At 37.5% G+C, this 21,939-nt stretch overlaps 1 protein-coding gene across 3 annotated transcripts; it reads right to left on the bottom strand.

The window, feature by feature from the left end:
- Positions 1-16,518: 16,518 nt before the first annotated feature.
- Positions 16,519-20,475, bottom strand: LOC107627836 (uncharacterized). Of its 3 annotated transcripts, none has more exons than XM_016330658.3 (3): positions 20,098-20,475; positions 18,976-19,567; positions 16,519-17,735 (listed from the first exon to the last, which is right to left on the bottom strand). In XM_016330658.3, the coding sequence occupies exons 2-3, from the start codon at positions 19,534-19,536 to the stop codon at positions 16,887-16,889; spliced, it is 1,410 nt and encodes a 469-aa protein (XP_016186144.1). In that variant the 5' UTR covers positions 19,537-19,567; positions 20,098-20,475; the 3' UTR covers positions 16,519-16,886. The 3 variants fall into 3 exon arrangements, with proteins under 3 accessions (XP_016186144.1, XP_016186157.1, XP_020975186.1); XM_016330671.3 differs by having other exon boundaries at positions 18,976-19,484; positions 20,098-20,405; XM_021119527.2 differs by having other exon boundaries at positions 18,976-19,588; positions 20,098-20,405.
- Between the last annotated feature and the right edge of the window lie 1,464 nt (positions 20,476-21,939).

Consider the following 21,939-nt stretch of genomic DNA (forward strand, 5'->3'; position numbering starts at 1 on the left):
CTATGAACGCGTGCCTAACAACCACCTCCGTTCTACCTTCGATTTAATGAATATCTCTTGGATTCCTTAATCAGAATCTTCGTGGTATAAGCTAGAATCTATTGGCAGCATTCTTGAGAATCCAAAAAGTCTAAACCTTGTCTGTGGTATTCTGAGTAGGATTCAGGGATTGAATGACTATGACGAGCTTCAAACTCACAAGGGTTGGGCGTAGTGACAGATGCAAAAGGACCAATGGATCCTATTCCAGCATGAGTGAGAACCGACAGATGATTAGCCGTGCGGTGACAGCGCACCTAGACCATTTTCACTGAGAGGACGGATGGTAGCCATTGACAACGGTGATCCACCAACATACAGCTTGCCATGGGAGGAACCTTGCGTGCGTGAAGAAGAAGACAGGGAGAAAGCAGAGATTCAGAAGACAAAGCATCTCCAAAACTCCAACATATTCTCCATTACTGCAGAACAAGTATTTATTCCATGCTCTTTTATTTTTCGCAATTCAAACTGATAAATATAGTTGATATCCTGACTAAGAGTTACAAGATAACCATAGATTACTTCAAGCCAACAATCTCCGTGGGATTCGACCCTTACTCACGTAAGGTATTACTTGGACGACCCAGTGCACTTGCTGGTTAGTGGTACGAGTTGTGAAAAGTGTGATTCACAATTCGTGCACCAAGTTTTTGGTGCCGTTGCCGGGGATTGTTCGAGTTTGGACAACTGACGGTTTATTTTGTTACTTAGATTAGGAAAAATTTTTCTTTTTGGTTTAGAGTCTTCTATTATTGTTCTTGGTTGAATTTTTTTTTTAATCCTTATTTTCTCTTTTTAATTGTTTTCGAAAATTTTTATATGCTAAAAATTGAGTTTTTCTGTTTGAGTTTAGTTTCATATTTGAAGTTTGGTGTCAATTGCATATTTTTATTTTCTTTTAATTTTCGAATTTGTGTTCATTGTTCTTTCTTAATCTTCAAGTTATTCTTGTTTATTTTCCTTGTTTGATCTTTAGTTTTTCTTGTTCTGTGTCTTTTCTTGTTTTTCTTGTGCTTTTTCAAAATATCAGTTTTCAAAAAATCTTTATTTATTAAATACTTTATTAAAACACATTAAATATATAGCTCAATTGGCTAGAGCGTTGTGCTTATGTTCTTGGTAATTGGCTATCTTCTTTTTAAAACCTTTTCAAAAATAATTTTTCTTTGAATAAATCTTGTGCCAAACTTTAAGTTTGGTGTTTTCTTGTTGATTTTTCTTTAGTTTTCGAAAATTTTATTTTGATTTTCTAAAAATTTTAAGTTTGGTGTTCTATCTTCATGTTCTTGTTGTTCTTTTGAGTCTTTAAAGTATTCTTGAGTCTTCCTTGTATTTTGATCTTAAAATTTTTAAGTTTGGTGTTCCTTGGTGTTTTCCTCCAAAATTTTCGAAAATAAGGAACATTAGATCTAAAAATTTTAAGTTGTGTGTCTTTTGTGTGTTTTTCTCTTTCATCATAAAATTAAAAAATAAAAAAATATCTTTTCTCTCTATTTTAAAGTGAATTTTCAAAAATTGCTTTTAAAATTCATATTTCTATTTCAAAATTTAAAATCTTTTTCAAAAATCATATCCAAAGTTTTTCAAATCTCCTTAATTAAGTAATTATTTTAGTTTTAAATTTTTTATTCTTAATTTTCGAAATCTATATTTAATTTCTAGTTATTTTATTTTATTTTTTTATTCGTTCTCTTTTTTATAAAATAAAAGTAAAAATATATTTTAATTGCAATTCACATCAATTTTCTTTTCTCCATCATGGACCTAAGTGGAAATGAACAGTCCAAGAGGACTCTGGGGTCATATGCTAACCCCACTACTGCTTCATATGGGAGCAGTATCTGTATACCCTCCATTGGAGTCAGTAGCTTTGAGTTGAATCCTCAGCTCATTATCATGGTGCAGCAAAGTTGCCAGTATTCCGGTCTTCCACAGGAAGAACCTACAGAATTTCTGGCAAATTTTTTACAAATTGCTGATACAGTACATGATAAGGAAGTAGATCAGGATGTCTACAGATTATTACTGTTTCCATTTGCTGTAAAAGACCAAGCTAAGAGGTGGTTAAATAACCAACCTAAGGCTAGCATAAGGACATGGAAATAGCTGTCAGAAAAATTCCTGAATCAATACTTCCCTCCAAAACGGATGACACAGCTAAGGCTGGACATCCAAGGCTTTAAACAAGGAGATAATGAATCTCTTTATGATGCCTGGGAGAGATACAGAGAGATGCTAAGAAAATGTCCCTCTGAAATGTTTTCAGAATGGGTGCAGTTAGACATCTTCTATTATGGGCTTACAGAGAAAGCTCAAATTTCTCTAGATCACTCAGCTGGTGGATCTATACACATGAGAAAGACAATTGAAGAGGCTCAAGAGTTTATTGATACAGTTGCCAGAAATCAACATCTGTACCTAAGCAGTGAATGTTCCATGAAAGAAGAGGCTAAAACAGTAACTGCTGGACTCAGTCCTATAGAACAATTTACTGAATTCAATCAGCAATTGGACTTTCTAACAAAACAGCTGGCCGAATTCAAGAAGATACTACAAGACACGAGAATGCCTAATATAAATATGGAAGTACAGTTGAGGCAAACAGAACATCAGTTATCAAAACAAATAACAGAAGAATGTCAAGCAGTTCAATTAAGAAGTGGGAAAACATTAAATACCTCACTTCAAGGCAATAGGAAGCCAAGAAATGAGCAAAATATCATCCAAAATCCCTTTGAGTACAGTAAGAGCCCAGAGAGGAATGATTCTGGCACTCAGACGCCAGAAAAGGATGGAGAGCTGGCGTTAAACGCCTAACCCATGCTCAGTTCTGGCGTTCAAACGCCACAAACAAGCAAGGAGTTGGCGTTAAACACCCAAAGGAAGCTCAGTTCTGGCGTTCAAACGCCAAGAACAGGTAAGGAGTTGGCGTCCAACGCCAATCCAGCTTCCACCCCTGGCATTCAAATGCCAGTGAGGGATCAGACACACACAAGTACTGATAACAACCCCTCTAAAAAGGCTTCCCCAACCACCTCTGTAGGGAATAAACCTACAGCAACCAAGGTTGAGGAATACAAAGACAAGATGCCTTATCCTCAAAAACTCCGCCAAGAGGAGCAGGATAAGCAATTTGCTCGCTTTGCAGACTATCTCAGGACTCTTGAGATAAAGATTCTGTTTGCAGAGGCACTTGAGCAAATACCTTCTTATGCCAAGTTCATGAAAGAGATCTTGAGTCATAAGAAGGATTGGAGAGAAACTGAAAGAGTTCTCCTCACTGAAGAATGCAGTGCAGTCATTCTGAAAAGCTTCCCAGAAAAGCTTAAAGATCCCGGGAGCTTCGTGATACCATGCACATTAGAAGGTAATTGCACCAAGACAGCTTTATGTGATCTTGGGGCAAGTATCAACCTAATACCTGAATCCACTATCAGAAAGCTTGGTTTGACTGAAGAAGTCAAACCAACCCGGATATGTCTCCAACTTGCTGATGGCTCCATTAAATACCCATCAGGCGTGATTGAAGACATGATTGTCAGGGTTGGGCCATTCGCCTTTCCCACTGACTTTGTGGTGCTGGAAATGGAAGAGCACAAGAGTGCTACTCTCATTCTAGGAAGACCTTTCCTAGCAACTGGACGAACTCTCATTGATGTCCAAAAGGAGGAAGTAACCCTGAGGGTCAATGAAGATGAGTTCAAGTTAAATGCTGTCAAAGCCATGCAGCATCCAGACACACCCAAAGACTGCATGAAAGTTGATCTTATTGACTCTTTGGTAGAGGAGGTCAACATGGCTGAGAGTCTCGAATCAGAGCTGGAAGACATCTTCAAAGATGTTCAGCCTGATATGGAGGATTCAGAGGAATTGAAAGAACCTCTGAAACTTCCTCAGGAAGAGGAAACACCTCCTAAACCCGAGCTCAAACCATTACCACCATCCCTGAAATATGCATTTCTGGGAGAAAGTGACACTTTTCCAGTGATCATAAGCTCTGCTTTAAATCTACTGGAAGAGGAAGCACTAATTCAAGTGCTAAGGACACACAAGACAGCTCTTGGGTGGTCCATAAGTGACCTTAAGGGCATAAGCCCAGCTAGATGCATGCACAAAATCCTATTGGAGGATGATGCTAAGCCAGTGGTTCAACCACAGAGGCGGCTGAATCCAGCCATAAAGGAAGTGGTGCAGAAAGAGGTCACCAAATTACTGGAGGCTGGGATTATTTATCCTATTTCTGATAGCCCCTGGGTGAGCCCTGTTTAAGTCATTCTCAAGAAGGGAGGCATGACAGTGGTTCATAATGAAAAAAATGAACTGGTTCCTACAAGAACAGTTACAGGGTGGCGCATGTGTATTGACTACAGAAGGCTCAATACAGCCACCAGAAAGGATCATTTTCCTTTACCATTCATAGACCAGATGCTAGAGAGACTAGCAGGTCATGAATATTACTGCTTTTTGGATGGCTATTCAGGTTACAACCAAATTGCAGTAGATCCTCAGGACCAAGAGAAAACAGCATTCACATGTCCTTCTGGAGTATTTGCTTACAGAAGAATACCTTTTGGTCTGTGTAATGCACCTGCAACCTTTCAGAGGTGCATGCTCTCTATCTTCTCTGATATGGTAGAGAAGTTTCTGGAAGTCTTCATGGATGACTTTTCAGTATTTGGAGACTCATTCAGCTCCTGCCTTGACCATTTAGCACTTGTTCTGAAAAGATGCCAAGAGACCAACCTAGTTTTAAACTGGGAAAAATGTCACTTTATGGTGACTGAAGGAATTGTCCTTGGGCATAAAATTTCAAACAAGGGAATAGAGGTGGATCAAGCTAAAGTGGAAGTAATTGAAAAATTATCACCACCTGCTAATGTTAAGGCAATCAGAAGTTTTTCTGGGGCATGCAGCATTCTACAAGAGGTTTATAAAGGATTTTTCAAAAATTGCAAAACCCCTGAGCAATCTGCTAGCTGCTGACACGCCATTTGTGTTTGACATAGAGTGTCTGCAAGCGTTCGAGACTCTGAAAGCTAAGCTGATCACAGCACCAGTTATTTCTGCACCAGACTGGACTTTACCATTTGAACTAATGTGTGATGCCAGTGACCACGCCATTGGTGCAGTACTGGGGCAGAGGCATGACAAGCTTCTGCATGTCATTTATTATGCTAGCCGTGTTTTAAATGATGCCCAGAAAAATTACACAACCACAGAAAAAGAATTGCTTGTAGTGGTTTATGCCATTGACAAGTTTAGATCATACTTAGGAGGATCAAAAGTGATTGTGTACACTGACCATGCTGCTCTTAAATATCTACTCACAAAGCAGGATTCAAAACCCAGGCTCATCAGATGGGTGTTGCTTCTGCAAGAGTTTGATATAGAAATAAGAGACAGAAAAGGGACAGAGAACCAAGTGGCTGATCATCTGTCCCGGATAGAACCAGTAGAAGGGGAGTTTCCCCCCTCTATTGAGATCTCTGAGACCTTTCTGGATGAGCATTTGTTTGCCATTCAGGAAACACCATGGTTTGCAGACATTGCAAACTATAAAGCTGCAAAGTTCATACCCAAGGAGTACAGCAGGCAACAAAAGAAAAAATTAATTACTGATGCAAAGTACTACTTGTGGGATGAACCCTATCTCTTTAGGAGATGTGCAGACGGAATAATCCGTAGGTGTGTGCCTTGAGAAGAAGCATAGAAGATCTTATGGCATTGCCATGGATCACAATATGGAGGCCATTTCGGAGGTGAGCGAATAGCCACCAAGGTCCTCCAATGTGGCTTCTACTGGCCTACACTCTATAGGGATTCCTGAGAGTTTGTACGTAACTGTGACAGTTACCAAAGAGCTGGTAATCTGCCTCATGGTTACGCCATGCCTCAACAAGGAATCTTAGAGATTGAGTTGTTTGATGTATGGGGAATTGACTTCATGGGACCTTTCCCACCATCATACTCAAACACTTATATTCTGGTGGCAGTCGACTATGTATCAAAATGGGTACAGGTTGTTGCCACACCCACCAATGATACTAAAATAGTGCTGAAGTTCCTCCAAAAACACATCTTCAGCAGGTTTGGTGTCCCTAGAGTACTAATCAGTGATGGGACACTCACTTCTGCAACAAACAGCTTTACTCTGCCATAGTCCGGTATGGGATTCGCCACAAGGTGGCGACTCCATATCATCCACAGACAAATGGGCAAGCTGAAGTTTCTAACAGAGAACTAAAAAGAATCCTGGAACAGACTGTAAGTACCCGTAGAAGGGATTGGGCAAGAAGCTTGGATGATGCTCTGTGGGCTTACAAAACAGCATTCAAGACCCCTATAGGGACTTCTCCATACCAGCTTGTGTATGATAAGGCATGTCATCTGCCTGTGGAACTGGAACATAAGGCCTACTGGGCAACTAGATTCCTAAACTTTGATGCCAAATTAGCTGGAGAAAAAAGATTGCTCCAGCTGAATGAGCTAGAGGAATTCAGACTCACTGCTTTCGAAAATGCCAAGCTTTATAAAGAGAAATAAAAAAGGTGGCATGACAGAAAGCTGTCTTCTAGAATCTTTGAACCAGGACAGAAGGTTCTGCTGTTCAACTCTAGGCTCAGGCTATTCCCTGGGAAATTGAAATCCCAGTGGAGGGGACCATATGTGATTACAAGTGTGTCACCATATGGCTATGTGGAGCTTCAAGACATTGATTCTAATAAGAAGTTCATTGTTAATGGACAAAGAATCAAACATTATCTTGAAGGCAATGTTGAGCAAGAATGCTCAAAGCTAAGGCTAGATTAAAAAGCTCAGCAAGGTCCAGCTAAAGACAATAAAGAAGCGCTTGCTGGGAGGCAACCCAGCCATTAGCAAAACTCTTTCTGTTATTTTATTTTATTCTATTCTTCAGTTTATTTATTTTTAAAGCATATAAGGTCAATATTAACAAGGTAAATAATCAATTGCATAAGTTCACAGGGCTACAGAAGGATTCAGAGCACAAAACAGAAAAAAGGAGCTCACTGGCAAGAAAATGCCAGTAAGAGGCACAATTGGGCGTTAAACGCCCAAAAGGAGCATCTACTGGGCGTTTAACGCCAGTAGAGATAGCCATCTGGGCGTTAAACGCCAGAAAGAAGCAACTTCTGGGCGTTTAACGCCAGATTTATAGCATCCTGGGCGTTCAGAAAAATGCCCAGTGACAAAGGAGTTTCTGGCGTTTAACGCCAGCTGGAAGCAACAGCTGGGCGTTAAACGCCCAAACCAAGCACTAAGTGGGCGTTAAACGCCCAAAACATGCAGCAGTTGGGCGTTTAACGCCAGGATTGTGGGGGAGTAGGCAATTTCGTTTTCAATTCAAATTTTTTCCATTTTTTATGTTTCAATTCATAATTTTCTGCACAAACATGTTACAAATCCTAATTTTTCAAATCCTTTTTCAAAAGATATCAAATGTATCTTAATTTATAAACCCTTTTTTCCTCTTCAAATTATTTTCAAATCCTTTTTCAAAACAAATCTATCTCTTTTCCTTCTAAAATCTTTTCAACTCATCAATATCTTTTTCAAATCTTCACAACATCTTTTTCAAAATTTAGATTTATCTTTTTCAAATATCTTTCATATCTTTTCAATTTTAAATTACATCTTTTCCTATCACACTTATCTTTTCCAAATCACTTTTTCTATCATATCTTTTTCAACCAATTTTCGAAACCTACCCCCCTTCCCTTTAAATGTTCGTTCGGCCTCTCCCCCTTTCCTCCACAATTCGAACTTGGCTCTCCTCATATCCCTCTCCTCTCTTTTCTTTTGCTTGAGGACAAGCAAAACTCTAAATTTGGTGTGTTTATCCGTGATCACTAAGCTAATACCCACTAAGATCATGGCTCCTAAGGAAAAACAAACCGACTCAAGAGGCAAGAAAGAGAATATTCCAAAACCACTTTGGAATCAAGGGAAGTTCATAACTAAAGAACATTCAGACCATTTTTACAAAATAATGAGTCTAAGGTCAGTGATCCCGGAAGTTAAATTTGATCTGAAAGAAGACGAATATCTGGAGATCCAAGAGCAAATTCGAAACAGGAGCTGGGAAGTCCTAGCTAATCCTGAAATAAAGGTGGGAAGAAACATGGTTCAGGAATTCTATGCTAATCTAAGGCAGACGGACAGGCAGAGGATAGCTGGAACCGCATTCTATGACTATAGAACTTTAGTCAGAGGGAAGATTGTTCACACCCACCTTGACAAAATAAGGGAGATCTTCAAGCTGCCTCAACTGCAAGATGACCCAGGCTCCTTTAATAGGAGAATGATGAGATCAAACCTGGGCTTGGATAAAATCCTAGAGGACATATGCCTCCCTGGAGCCAAATGGACAACCAACACAAAGGGTGTCCCGAACCAACTCAAGAGAGGAGATCTCAAACCAGTCGCCAGAGGCTGGCTGGACTTCATTGGGCGCTCTATACTGCCCACTAGCAACCGCTCTGAAATCACCATCAGAAGAGCAGTGATGATTCATTGCATTATGCTGGAAAAAGAAGTGGAAGTTCATCAGCTGATTGCTTGTGAGCTTTACAAAATTGCAAACAAGAACTCCAAAGATGCCAAATTGGCCTATCCAAGCTTAGTCTCTCTGTTATGTAAGGATGTTGGGATAAAAATGAGAGTAGATAAGTATATCTCAGTTGAGCAACCAATCACCAAAAAGTCTATGGAAGGACAACAAGTGCAGGACGACCCCATCAAGAGAAAAGCACAGGAGTTCCTCCCGAAAATTCTTCAAATTGAATACTGGGAGCACCTAGAAGCATCTATCACCAAGTTGCAAGAAGTTGTGGATCAACTGAAGGAAGAACAGCAAAATCAAAACAGCATGCTCTGCAAACTGCTTAGAGAACAAGAAGAGCAAGGGCGTGAACTGAAGGAATTAAAGCGTCAGAAACTATCTCTTGAAGGGCCAAGCACTTCACAGACTAAAGAGGCATCCACCTCCCAAATTCAAGGTTGTTGAGTTCTAATCTTAGCCTTAACTCTGTGATAATTGTTCTTATTTGAGTTTTACCTTAGAAGTTATATATGAGTAGTAGTAATTAGTATCTATATTTTGATTTTATCTCCAATTAAGCTATAGTTTATTTTTCTCATCATCATTAAACATGAATAAAATAGCAGATTTTCTTTAGAATAAGGAGGCAATATTTTTTTGAGTTTTTAATAAGGAAAATTCTAATTATTTACATGTGGTGGCAATGCTTTTTGTCTTCTGAATGAATGCTTGAACAGTGCATATGTCTTTTGAATTTGATGTTTATGAATGTTAAATATGTTGGCTCTTGAGAGAATGATGGAAAAGGAGAAATGTTATTTGATAATCTGAAAAATCATAAAAATGATTCTTGAAGCAAGAAAAAGCAGTGAATACAAAAGCTTGCAGGAAAAAAAAGAGAAAAAGAAAAAGCAAGCAGAAAAAGCCAATAGCCCTTAAAACCAAAAGGCAAGGGTAATAAAAAGGATCCAAGACTTTGAGCATCAGTGGATAGGAGGGCCTAAAGGAATCAAATTCTGGCCTAAGTGGCTAAACTAAGCTGTCCCTAACCATGTGCTTGTGGCATGAAGGTGTCAAGTGAAAACTTGAGACTGAGCGGTTAAAGTCAAGGTCCAAAGCAAAAAGAAGAGTGTGCTTAAGAACCATGGACACCTCTAATTGGGGACTTTAGCAAAGTTGAGTCACAATCTGAAAAGGTTCACCCAATTAGGTGTCTGTGGCATTTATGTATCCGGTGGTAATACTGGAAACAAAGTGCTTAGGGCCACGGCCAAGACTCATAAAGTAGCTGTGTTCAAGAATCAACATACTGAACTAGGAGAATCAATAACACTATATGAATTCTAAGTTCCTATAGATACCAATCATTCTAAGCTTCAATGGATAAAGTGAGATGCCAAAACTGTTCGGAAGCAAAAAGCTACTAGTCCCGCTCATCTAATTAGAATCTGAGCTTCACTCAAAACTCTGAGATATTATTGCTTCTTGAGTTATTTGTATTCTATTTTATTTGTCTAGTTGCTTGGGGACAAGCAACAGTTTAAGTTTGGTGTTGTGATGAGCGGATATTTTATACGCTTTTTGGGGTTAATTTCATGTATTTTTAGTATATTTTAGTTAGTTTTTAGTATATTTTCATTAGTTTCTAGGCAAAATTCATATTTCTGGACTTTACTATGAGTTTGTGTGTTTTTCTGTAATTTCAGATATTTTCTAGCTGAAATTGAGGGAGCTGAGGAAAAATCTGATTCAGGCTGAAAAAGGACTGTTGATGCTGTTGGATTCTGACCTCCCTGCACTCGGAATAAATTTTTTGGAGCTACAGAAGTCCAATTGGTGCGCTCTCAAATGCGTTGGAAAGTAGACATCCAGGGCTTTCCATCAATATATAATAGTCCATACTTTACTCAAGGATAGATGACGTAAACTAGCATTCAACGCCACTTCCATGTTGCATTCTGGCGTTTAACGCCAGAAACAAGTTACAAGTTGGAGTTGAACGCCAGAAACAGGTTACAATCTGGCGTTCAACTCTGGAAACAGCCTAGGCACGTGTAAAGCTCAAGTCTCAGCCCCAGCACACACCAAGTAGGCCCCAGAAGTAGATTTCTGCACTATCTATCTTAGTTTACTCATTTTCTGTAAACCTAGGTTACTAGTTTAGTATTTAAACAACTTTTAGAGATTTATTTTGTACCTCATGACATTTTAGATCTGAACTTTGTACTCTTTGACGGCATGAGTCTCTAAACTCCATTGTTGGGGGTGAGGAGCTCTGCTGTGTCTCGATGAATTAATGCAATTATTTCTGTTTTCTATTCAAACACGCTTGTTTCTATCTAAGATGTTCATTCGCACTTCAATATGATGGATGTGATGATTTGTGACACTCATCATCATCCTCAATCTATGAACGCGTGCCTGACAACTACCTCCGTTCTACCTTCGATTTAATGAATATCTCTTGGATTCCTTAATCAGAATCTTCGTGGTATAAGCTAGAATCTCTTGACAGCATTCTTGAGAATCCGGAAAGTCTAAACCTTGTCTGTGGTATTCCGAGTAGGATTCAGGGATTGAATGACTGTGACGAGCTTCAAACTCACAAGGGTTGGGCGTAGTGACAGACGCAAAAGGACCAATGGATCCTATTCCAATATGAGTGATAACCGACAGATGATTAGCCGTGCGGTGACAGCGCACCTGGACCATTTTCACTGAGAGGACGGATGGTAGCCATTGACAACGATGATCCACCAACATACATCTTGCCATGGGAGGAACCTTGCGTGTGTGAAGAAGAAGACAGGAGGAAAGCAGAGATTCAGAAGACAAAGCATCTCCAAAACTCCAACATATTCTCCATTACTGCAGAACAAGTATTTATTCCATGCTCTTTTATTTTTCGCAATTCAAACTGATAAATATAGTTGATATCCTGACTAAGAGCTACAAGATAACCATAGATTGCTTCAAGCCAACAATCTCCGTGGGATTCGACCCTTACTCACGTAAGGTATTACTTGGACGACCCAGTGCACTTGCTGGTTAGTGATACGAGTTGTGAAAAGTGTGATTCACAATTCGTGCACCACTTAATGAGTCTTGATTTGCAACTCCAACCACTAAACATCATTCTCTTATGCTTAATTCCACAAAGCTTCCTAAGTTGACCATCTGTTTCAAGCATACCATACTCAAGTGGGATAATAAAGCTAATAGAGATAAGTTTTACCCACTCAAATGAAGGAGTAAACTGCAACCTAGGTAGAGAAGTCTCCAACGATCTTGACCAAACATATTCCACTCCCGTTCATCCTTTTCGAAGGACTTCCACCTTTTGAAGAGATTCTTCACCTTCAATCTCTTCCTCACCGGATTCATCCAACTCTTCTCCGTCACTGAAGTCATAAATATGAGGTTGAGATAAATCCACCTCAATGTTTCTTTCAATTTCATCGGGAGAAGGCTCTTCTAACTCAAGGATTTCACTTGTGGATGCAAATTCATGACTAGGATGGCTTGATTCATGATCATCATCACCAAGGGAACTTGCTTCTTGATCTATTCCATCCAATTCTTCATAGGGAATATGCCTTGGAGGTTGTGCACTACCCCCCCCCTCAACATCAAATGCAAGCTTCTTGGAGGAATACTCTACAACTCTAGATTCCCATGGAGGTTCAGCATCTCCTAAGTCTTCAACCATTTCTTCCTCTTCAACAATTACGGCTTCCTTCAATTGTTCCAATACAAAGCCACATTCCTCATTGTCCACTGGAATTTCTAACTTCTCCTTCATGCTACGCTCCTCATTAGATTCTCCACATGTAGCCATTGGAGTGCCTTGAGTATTGACGTGCAGTGACGCTAAATTATCTACTACCTCAGTCAAAATAGCTATGAACTCTAACGTCGTCCGTTGCATCTCTCTTTGTTCTTGAAGAAGAACACCAAGAGTGTCATCCATTGGAGATTGGAGTGGGTATGATGGTTCATTACTTGGGAGGAAGGGTTCATGATAGGAGGGTGGTTCATCATGATAAGGATGTGGCGGTTCAACACTCTCTATCTTTTCCACTTGTTTCACAACATACTTCAATCCCTGGTTCTCAATTTGAAATTTGTTAGCCATGAGGGTTTCGTGTGCTTTTCGGCTTTCCTCTTGCTCCATTTGATGGATGGTTGCTTGAAGTTGATCCATTGCTTCCTTGAAATGATCATGTGGCTCTTGTTCCGCTTGGCTAACATAATTAGGATCATATTGTGGTTGAAAGCTTGCATTCATTGGAGGTGGTGTATATTGAGGTGGTGGTTCTTAAGAGTAAATATGTTGGAATTGGGGAGGCTCTATGTATGGTTCATACGAATCATAAGGTGGTTGGTATGGTGGATATGGGTTAGGGTCGTATGAAGGTGTTTGGTAAAATGGGGCTTATGAGTATGGTGGTTCAAAGCTATATTGAAGAGGGGGTTCATAGGTATATGGTGGTGGTTGTTGATTGTCACGAAGAGGTCCACCATAACCATTGTCTTGATATGCATCATGGAATGGTTGTTGCTCATAGTGCATTGGAGGAGGTTGTTGCCAAGAGGGTTGATCAAATCCTTGTGGCTCCTCCCAACTTTGATTATCCCATCCTTGATGCAAGCCTTCATTGTAATCTCCATTTCCTACAACATAATTGTAACCACACTCATAGCCAAAGGAGTGAGAATTCATACAAGCAAGAGAAAATAAAAATAAAAACTAATAAGAACTAATGAAAATAAACTCCTAACACTAGAAACAACTAACAAAGGAATGAAAGGCAAATAAATTCACAATATTCACAATAACCAATAATAAGGTACACATTTGCAATTCCTCGGCAATGGCGCCAAAAATTTGACGGAGGAAAAATATCGGTAAAGATTTTCACAAAAATATCGCGTTGCAAGTATAGTCTAAACCGACAATTAAACCTCAATCAATATTTAATTTATTTATCACTAAAGCAAACCCAATAAAAATAAACCGAATTATTTAAACCTCGAGTCGTCTCTCAAGGAATTGCAGGGAAGTGTTTTTACTATTGGTTATGGAAAAGTGTCTTTTTGGGTTTTGTAATAAGAGACAAGTAATATAAATAACAAGGAAATAAAATAACAACTAAGAAAAGTCCTAACAAGGATTGAGAATTGGAATTCCTATCCTCATTATCATCATCAATTGTGATGGTAATTGCCTTTCGCTTTCACTTAGTTAACCTCTAACAATGAAGGAAAGTCAAGTGAGCAAAAATCAACTTAAGTTCACAAGTCCTAATCAAAGACTAAATTTAGTGAAACCTAAGCCAATTAGCAAGTCTCAATCACTAATCAACAAAAGAATTCTGATAACTCAAGAGTCTCTAATTGATCAATCCAAGTTAAGAACATAAAAATCTAATTTAAAATCCAACCAAGCATTTTATCAAACACTTGGAAGGCATAACATAAAAACATGATAAAATTAACAAGGAATATTAAATCTAAACAACCAATTGCAAGCATCAATAACTAACAATAAAAGAGAGTAACAATAAACATGGAAAACATAAATTGCATTAACAGAATCAAATGTAACAAAAGCTTATAAACATAAAAATGGCGGAAAAGGGAAATCAACAAAAGAAGATAACTAAGGTACTAGAACAAATAAAAGTAGCAAAAAAACCAAATTAAAGCAAAGTAGAAGTTTGAAATTGAGAAGAGCTAAACCTAAAAATCCTAAAACCTAGAGATAGGAGAGAGCCTCTCTCTTTAGAAAACTACATCTAAAACCTAAAGTTGTATGAATGAATGTTGAATGATCCCACCCTTCCAGCTCCACTCTGCAGCCTCTAATCTTCATTTTCGGGCTTGAAATTGGGCCAAAAACAGCCCAAAAATCGCCCCAGCGAATTCTGATATCTTCAGCACGTGGCGCTTTGTCACACGTACACGTCACGTCACGCGTACGCGTCGCTTGAAGTATGGCGCGATCATGCGCACGAGTCGTCCACGCGTGTGCGTCGGCATCAGCTTCTCAAATCTTCATTTTCTTGTATTCCTTCCACTTTTCCATGCTTCCTTTCCATCCTCCAAGCCATTCCTGCCCTATAAACTCTGAAAACACTTAACACACATATCACGGCATCGAATGGTAATAAAGGAAGATTAAAAATTAGTAATTTAAGGCCAAAGAAGCATGTTTTCAATCATAGCACAAAATTAAGAAGGAAAATGTAAAACATGCGAATTAAATGAATAAGTGTGAGAATAATGGATATAATCCGCTTAATTCAAGACAAAATAAATCGTAAAATAGCGGTTTATCAGGTATACTGACTAGGCCGAAAGTGGAAGGGGGCCTGGGATTTAAGAATTTGAAGGCACAAAATCTGACACTTCTTGGCAAACAATGCTGGAGAATAGCAACACAACCTAATTCGCTATTGTCTAGAATTCTCAGAGGCAAGTACTTTCGCTGTACAGATATTTTGAGAGCATAGGCAGGGAATTGACCTTCCTAGGGCCAGAAGAGCATTCTGGAGGGGCAAAAAGTCACTAAAAAAATGCTTGATTTGGCAAATAGGTCCTGGTTTTGAGGTGAACATTTTCTCAGATCCATGGGTTCCATCTCTGCAACAATTTACTCCCCCAATCAGACTAAACTCCTTTTCCATAAACCAACCAGTCTCACGAGTCAATCACCTGATGAGTGAAAATAATGAATGGAATCAACAACTCATTACTTCAATATTTCCACCAGCCATCACTCAGCAAATTTTAGCAACTAAAATGAGTGAGTATAGGGATAAACTTACCTGGTTATTCCACAAATCCGGCAGATACGAAGTCTCTTCTGGGTACATAATAGCCTTTTCCTTCAACGATGAACTGTCTGAGCTTCATCCACACCTCCAGCAAAGACAAGGAATCTGGCAAGATCTCTGGAAGATTAAAGCTCCACCAAAAGTCCTCCTTTTCCTCTAGCGTGCTCAGCATGAAAGACTTTCGGTTATGGAGCTGCTTTACCGGAGAATGCCGTCAAGACCTGCTATCTGCTCGCGGTGCCACGCAGCCACAGAAAGAATTATGCATTGTCTATTTACTTGTGAGAAAGCTAGAGAAGTGTGGAATATGAGCCATTACTGTGATATGGTTGTTGGTGAAGATGATGTTCTTCCAGTGCTGGGCGCCGAAGAAGCAACATTTAATTCTTAATCCAAGGGAAGAGCGAAGTATAATGTCATTGGAGATTTATTGTTAGAGCATATGGAGATCTCGCAATGAACACGTCTTCAACGAGGTTTCCAAGACTTCCCAATAAGTGGATGGATTAGCAAGGAGATTAGCAACATGTCTTCAACGGCTGCTAATGGACCCCAAATCTAATTAGGGATTTTTTTTTTTTTACTCTCTCTTTATTGCAACTATTAGGATAATATTAGCACCCCAAATCTAATTAGGAATTTTTTTTTTTTTTACTCTCCCTTTATTGCAACTATTAGGATAATGCTCGATTTGTCTGAGCTTTTGAGAGTCCACTGTCTCTCTCTCTTTCTATTCTCTTTTAGTCACATTTAGACATTTGTATTCTTTTTATAGTCCACTGTCTCTCTCTCTTTCTATTCTCTTTTAGTCACATTTAGACATTTGTATTCTTTTTATGAAAGGAATAAAGTATCTTTTTTTTAAGAAAAAAAAAATCTAATAATACATGACAATTATATCTAATTTGTTTGTGTTAAAAATTCTTGTAAAATTGTTACTGAATTAGTCCTAAATTTTTTAAGAAATTAGCCGATAAAAATATATATTTGAAGTAAATAAAAAATTTCTAAAACAAAATTATAACAACATAAGACTTAAAGGATAATTTTAAAACTTTTAACAAACTTCAAAAATTAAAAATATACTTTAAAAAAGAAAGAAAAAGAATCACATGCACAGACTATCATATACTCCATTGTGTGATTGCGAAATAATTTTACATAATATAATCGATAACCCAAGAAATTCATTTACATAATTAATTACACATCTGTCAGTGGATAGCTTTCTCAATATACATGAACTCCCTCAATCAATGCAGACTCCCACTGAATAAAAAACTGGAAAGGTATGATCAAACACTGCATGTTCTTGAGACTAAAGGGTAATGTCCACAGTCCTCAATGAGTGAATTTCCTAGCAATTGCGAGCAACATGCAAAATTGGTAAGATGTTTGGTTGGTGAGTCTTCAAAATCCATGAATGTACAAAAGAAGATGGATAATTAAGATATGCTCCACCCCTGAGGCAGTCTCCATTGTCTATGCCAGTAGATGGAAATTCTTGACCACAAAGGAAATTCAAAACTGTATTCCAGTGGTTGGTCGACTGGTCCGGCCACTATCAGCGGCAACCAGACATATCGTGAGTCTCTCAAGTCCACCGGATTCCACCTATCTGCCATGAAGATAAACGAACCTGGGAATCTTGGTAGGGGAAGCACAAAAGTGCTCTGAGCAAAGAAGGTAGTTAGTCTTAACATCTTGTTTCCTCCAACGCACGGATTTCCCATTGTTTCCCAAGGCCCCATTATTGACTCAGCCGCATGAGCCAGAGCCTCGTTTGGGGCCCATCCTGTACACCCTGAAGTGATCATGTAATATGTGCCTTGGTGCTTGAAGAGAGCAGGCGCTTCTCTATGCTCTCCCACAAGAATCCTCCTCATGTCTGGTGTAACGTCGAGATAATCTTCGGTTAGTGGTCCAATGTGGAGTTCGCTATTATCAAAGGAGGAGTAGATTATGTATGCCACGCCATCATCGTCTTTGAAAATTGTCATGTCCCTGCTATCATATCCATGGGGCCTTTGGCTACCAAGATAATCAAAAGGACCATCCGGTGTATCACTAATGGCTACACCAACAGAAGCTTTGGTATAATTAGCATCATCGACATGCATCCACATCACATACTTTCGAGTCTTCTCATTGTAAATCACTTTCGGCCTCTCAAGCACATTGGACTTGTAAAGATCATGGGATTTGTTTGTTTCCTCTGCCGCCAAAACAATTCCCTCATGTTTCCATGTCCAAAGATCCTTAGAAGAATAACAAGCAACTCCTATAATGTCCACCTGATGGAAAAGAGAGAAAAAATGTTTTGTCACAACTCACAAGGGTATGCAACTGAGAAGATATGCATGGTTGCTATATAAAACAAAAAGTTTCCTTGGAAGGCACTGAAGGATGAGATTATAGCATTGAAAGTCTCCATAAAACTATCAGAAATAAAGGAAGCATAGTTGGAGAAACAAGACCAAGAAAGACCGAAAAAGGAACGAAAAGGGGAAAATTTACATTTTTACATATTAAAGGAACACACACAGATATATATATATATATATATATATATATATATATATATATATATATATATATAAGTGAAAGGGAACACCGTATGGAAGGGTCAAAAGACTCGGCACCTTCCCGTTTCTTTCCTTTCAAATATGACATTAGTGCCATTTACATTCTGCTGACTCATTTAATAACTTAGAGAGATTGAACAACCAAGGGAAAACATTTTCAGAGGGACCAACATTTCAGAAGAAATGCAGATGTCCTGGAACTGGAAGCAAACACTCTGTTCAGTATAAGCAAAGGGCCTATAATCAGTGGATTCTGAACCTTTAATGGGAGATATTGGCTTTAAAGTACAATGAACAAAATCTGAGCCTGAGATAAGTGGAAAAGGATTTGCAAAACTAGTGGTTAATCGGCACCTGGGAAGTGTTAGACCCCGATGAATCCTAAAGTGAAACTAATACTCTCGTCAAACTGGTGGAAAATGTATCAACTTTCAGTTGCACATTTCCTGACATAGCTCTCAAAGTGAGGGTTGCGGGCCTATTAATATCCTCCAATAACTTCTCATTGAGGTGTTCTTTTTGCCTACTTTGAAATATCTAAAAGAGGAGTAAGCAAGGCATGCTTTAAGGTGGCTAACCGATTTTATTCACTATGGTGTTATTTTTCTGATATTGACTGGGCGGATTCTACCATGGAAGAGTAAGAAACAGACTGCAGTGGTTTCAATTAAAGTACTCTGTAATCCAACAAAAAATATAAGACCTATATCTCTTGTTATGCCTCCTTTTGTTACTTAATTTTATTCAGAGCTCTCAAATTGTTTTTGATGAACCATGGATAACCAAAGACTGGAGTCTGTAGAGTGTGAATTTCTAGTAGGATTAAAGTTAGAAAACCTAATACTAGGAGACTACCAGCTCTGAGCATGTTATTATGCTAATATTTGCATTATAACCAAATGAAATGACTCTTCATGAAAAACAAAAAAGGAAAAGAAACACAACTTACACGATAAGCTCCTTTCTTGTGAGCACGGTATGTAGGACCATCTTTATATTCACCATACCAATAGTATGTGCTTGATTTTTCTTCATAAAGAATGCCCCCTCCATGAGCTTGAATAGGATTTCCATCCGTATCCAACCAAATCTTCCCGGGGTAGTAGTAATAGCTATCATTCTGTGCAGTAATCATTGGATCTACAACACTCTTTTTACCAGGAAAAAATAATTGTCTCAGTTGGGAATTCTCATCCATGAGTTCATCTGCCAAAGTGGGAGTCCGATGCTTAGGCCTGCGCTTCAGCGCCCGAGGGGATCTCTTGCCTCGTGGTGGGGACAATTGGAAGTGTATCTCTTCCAGTTCTTGAATCTCACGGAACTGAGGAAGATGAGTCACCCGAAATTGAACCTCTCTGCCACCTTTTCCATCTCTTTGGCGAGTATTCAAATACAATTGAAGCAGAAAAAAGCATCCTAACAAGCTCCATAACACGGCATATATAGAACATCTGCTCCCTGCATTGAAATGTAAAGCCATTGATTTCCGGTATACGTTCCTCATCCTCATTTTCTCTATCTTTTATATCTCTGAAACAATGCTGCAATTAACAAAACGCAACCTATCACAAACATCTAATTTAGATGCCAGTAAAGAGAACATGAATTCCACCACCACAAAATCGATTTAAGCAAAGTAGTTGTGTAAAATTCTGAAAACAATCCCAACTTGATTTGTAGAATTACCCTTGCTGTGTCATGAATCGTACACATATCTTAATCTTGATTGCAGAGTTAAATTCTAAGCACCGTCAATACCCTTATCTTGCTGATTAAAAAGCATACAAAATCACCATCTTGCTATAAACTACATGACTTTAAAATCAAACCTATACATTAATCACCAACTGAAAATACTTAACCTAAACCTTACAACGGGAATACATAAATATCTTTTTTTTTTTAAATAAAAAAAGTGTTTTTATTCCCAAAATGATAGCAGGACAAATAATCACAGTTCAACAACATACATGCGTCAAAATTTAACGGTATTCCTCCGTTACTAAAATTTGAAAAAGAAATTAAAAAATCTGCAAAGGTAATAAAAGTATGCGTGAAGTGGAAGACTTGCCTGGAAAACTAACCGACATGGTTTCTTTTTGTGTCGAAAGAGAGATGAAGAAAAAGACTAACACAACAGAACAGCAGCGAAGTAAGGAATGGAGAGGGATGGTGGGTTAGAGTGTATAATTGGGTAGTTAAGCATATGCGTGAGGTTTTGGATCTGAGGTGGTTTGGATGATGTTGACTTTGCAACCAAAGAAGGTCTCAGAGAGACACCGAAACGAAGGTCAGAGGCAGACAGCTCCCACAAGTTAATTTGTTTCCCTTCAACATGATAAAGGAACAACTATCATTCATGAGTTGTTTTGAATTCTTAATTAACGGTAGGAGAAAGAAAGAGTATATATATTTTTGTGTATTTTTTGGGACGTATTCGTATTCGTATTTAAAGTATCGTATACATGAAAAACATTAAATTACCGATGCTGTTGTTGGGGGTGGTTAGACCATCTCTAGTAGTAAACTCATTTCAGTTTTTATTTATGATTTATTTGTCAAAAAAAAAAAAAAAACTTTACATTAATTTTTACGTCATAAACAGTAAATAAGAATTCAAAACATCTTTCTCTTTTTTATTAAGACTTAGGAGAAACTAATTTTAATTTCTATTGTAGTCCTACTTAATTAATTAATTAAAATACTTAAAATTAATATAATTATTATTTTTTTATAATAATATTATTTAAATTTATAATTTAAAATAATTTAATATTATAAAATATTAAAATAGATAACTTTAATTTGATTAGTATTTTAAATTTTACAAATAAAAATAAATAATCTAACTAAAAATTATTTTATAATATATAAAAATTAAATTTATTTTTTATGTAAATAAATTTAATTAATTATGATTCAATATAACAATATAAATAATATTTGATATTGAGTTAATATAATTATTTATATTAATTATGATTTAATATAATTAATTATTAAATAATTAATATAAATAATTAATTAAATAGATATATATCTAATATGTTTTTAATTTTTTTATTAACTTACCACAGCATAATTTTATTGGCTGCTGCAAGTTTTTCTGTAGAAAAATTCTCAGCCTTGATTCACGTGAAGAGTCTCTCTCCTCTCTTCACTCCATCGACAATTGGGATAATTGGGTCCTGTATGTTAAAAGAGGGGCTCTATTTTCCAGCATTGGAGTTGCTCTTAATAATGAAACTGGTAAGTTGGCAGAGTTGGTCACCCTTTTTCTTTTGGCTAATTCTTTTAAAAATAAAAAAAAAATTGTATGTGACCTAATATCATGGTTAATTGGTATATTTTTATATGAATTTATTTTACTCAAATTTTGTTAATGTTTAAAAGAAAATGTGAGTATTTCAATGTCGCAATTGTAACATTAATAAAAATTTAAAGAAATGAAAGTAACAAATAAACAAAAAATTTAAGGTACCAGAAACAAAGTAAATTGTAGAAATTAAAAACAAATAAGAAATTAAAGAAAAGATGAAAAAAGAAATATAAACATAAAAGAGAGGAACATGTAAAAGTAGAAAAATTTTATTAATAAAAACTGGAAGAAAGCAAATTACAAGTGTTTGAGTTCAGAAAATTAATTAAGATTTCTAATTTTTACTCTGTGATGCCAATGGGCTGAGAGTGTTTTAAGTTTCTAAAAGTTTTTCAAAAGAACTGAACTGATTACAATGTTTGCACAAAACTTTATTTATAGACTAATCTAATGTCAACTGATGGTTACTCCTAGAATGATCTTTGTCGGTTTTTAAATTTAAATAACCGCCCGCACTTGTTTTCTTGACGACTGTTATGCACCTTACTTTGACGATCTATGTTGATAAGTGCTCTCACACATAGTACGTTCCAT

The sequence above is a fragment of the Arachis ipaensis genome, chromosome B1 (genome assembly GCF_059453495.1).
Source record: "Arachis ipaensis isolate K30076 ecotype BB chromosome B1, ASM5945349v1, whole genome shotgun sequence".
NCBI lineage: Eukaryota > Viridiplantae > Streptophyta > Magnoliopsida > Fabales > Fabaceae > Arachis > Arachis ipaensis.

Excerpts from the sequence above, each read along its gene's own strand:
- LOC107627836 (XM_016330658.3), bottom strand. The coding sequence starts at position 19,536 with ATGAGGATGAGGAACGTATACCGGAAATCAATGGCTTTACATTTCAAT. Across the intron at positions 17,736-18,975 it reads ACAAGAAAGGAGCTTATCGT|GTGGACATTATAGGAGTTGC; the intron begins GTAAGTTGTGTT and ends CTTTTCCATCAG.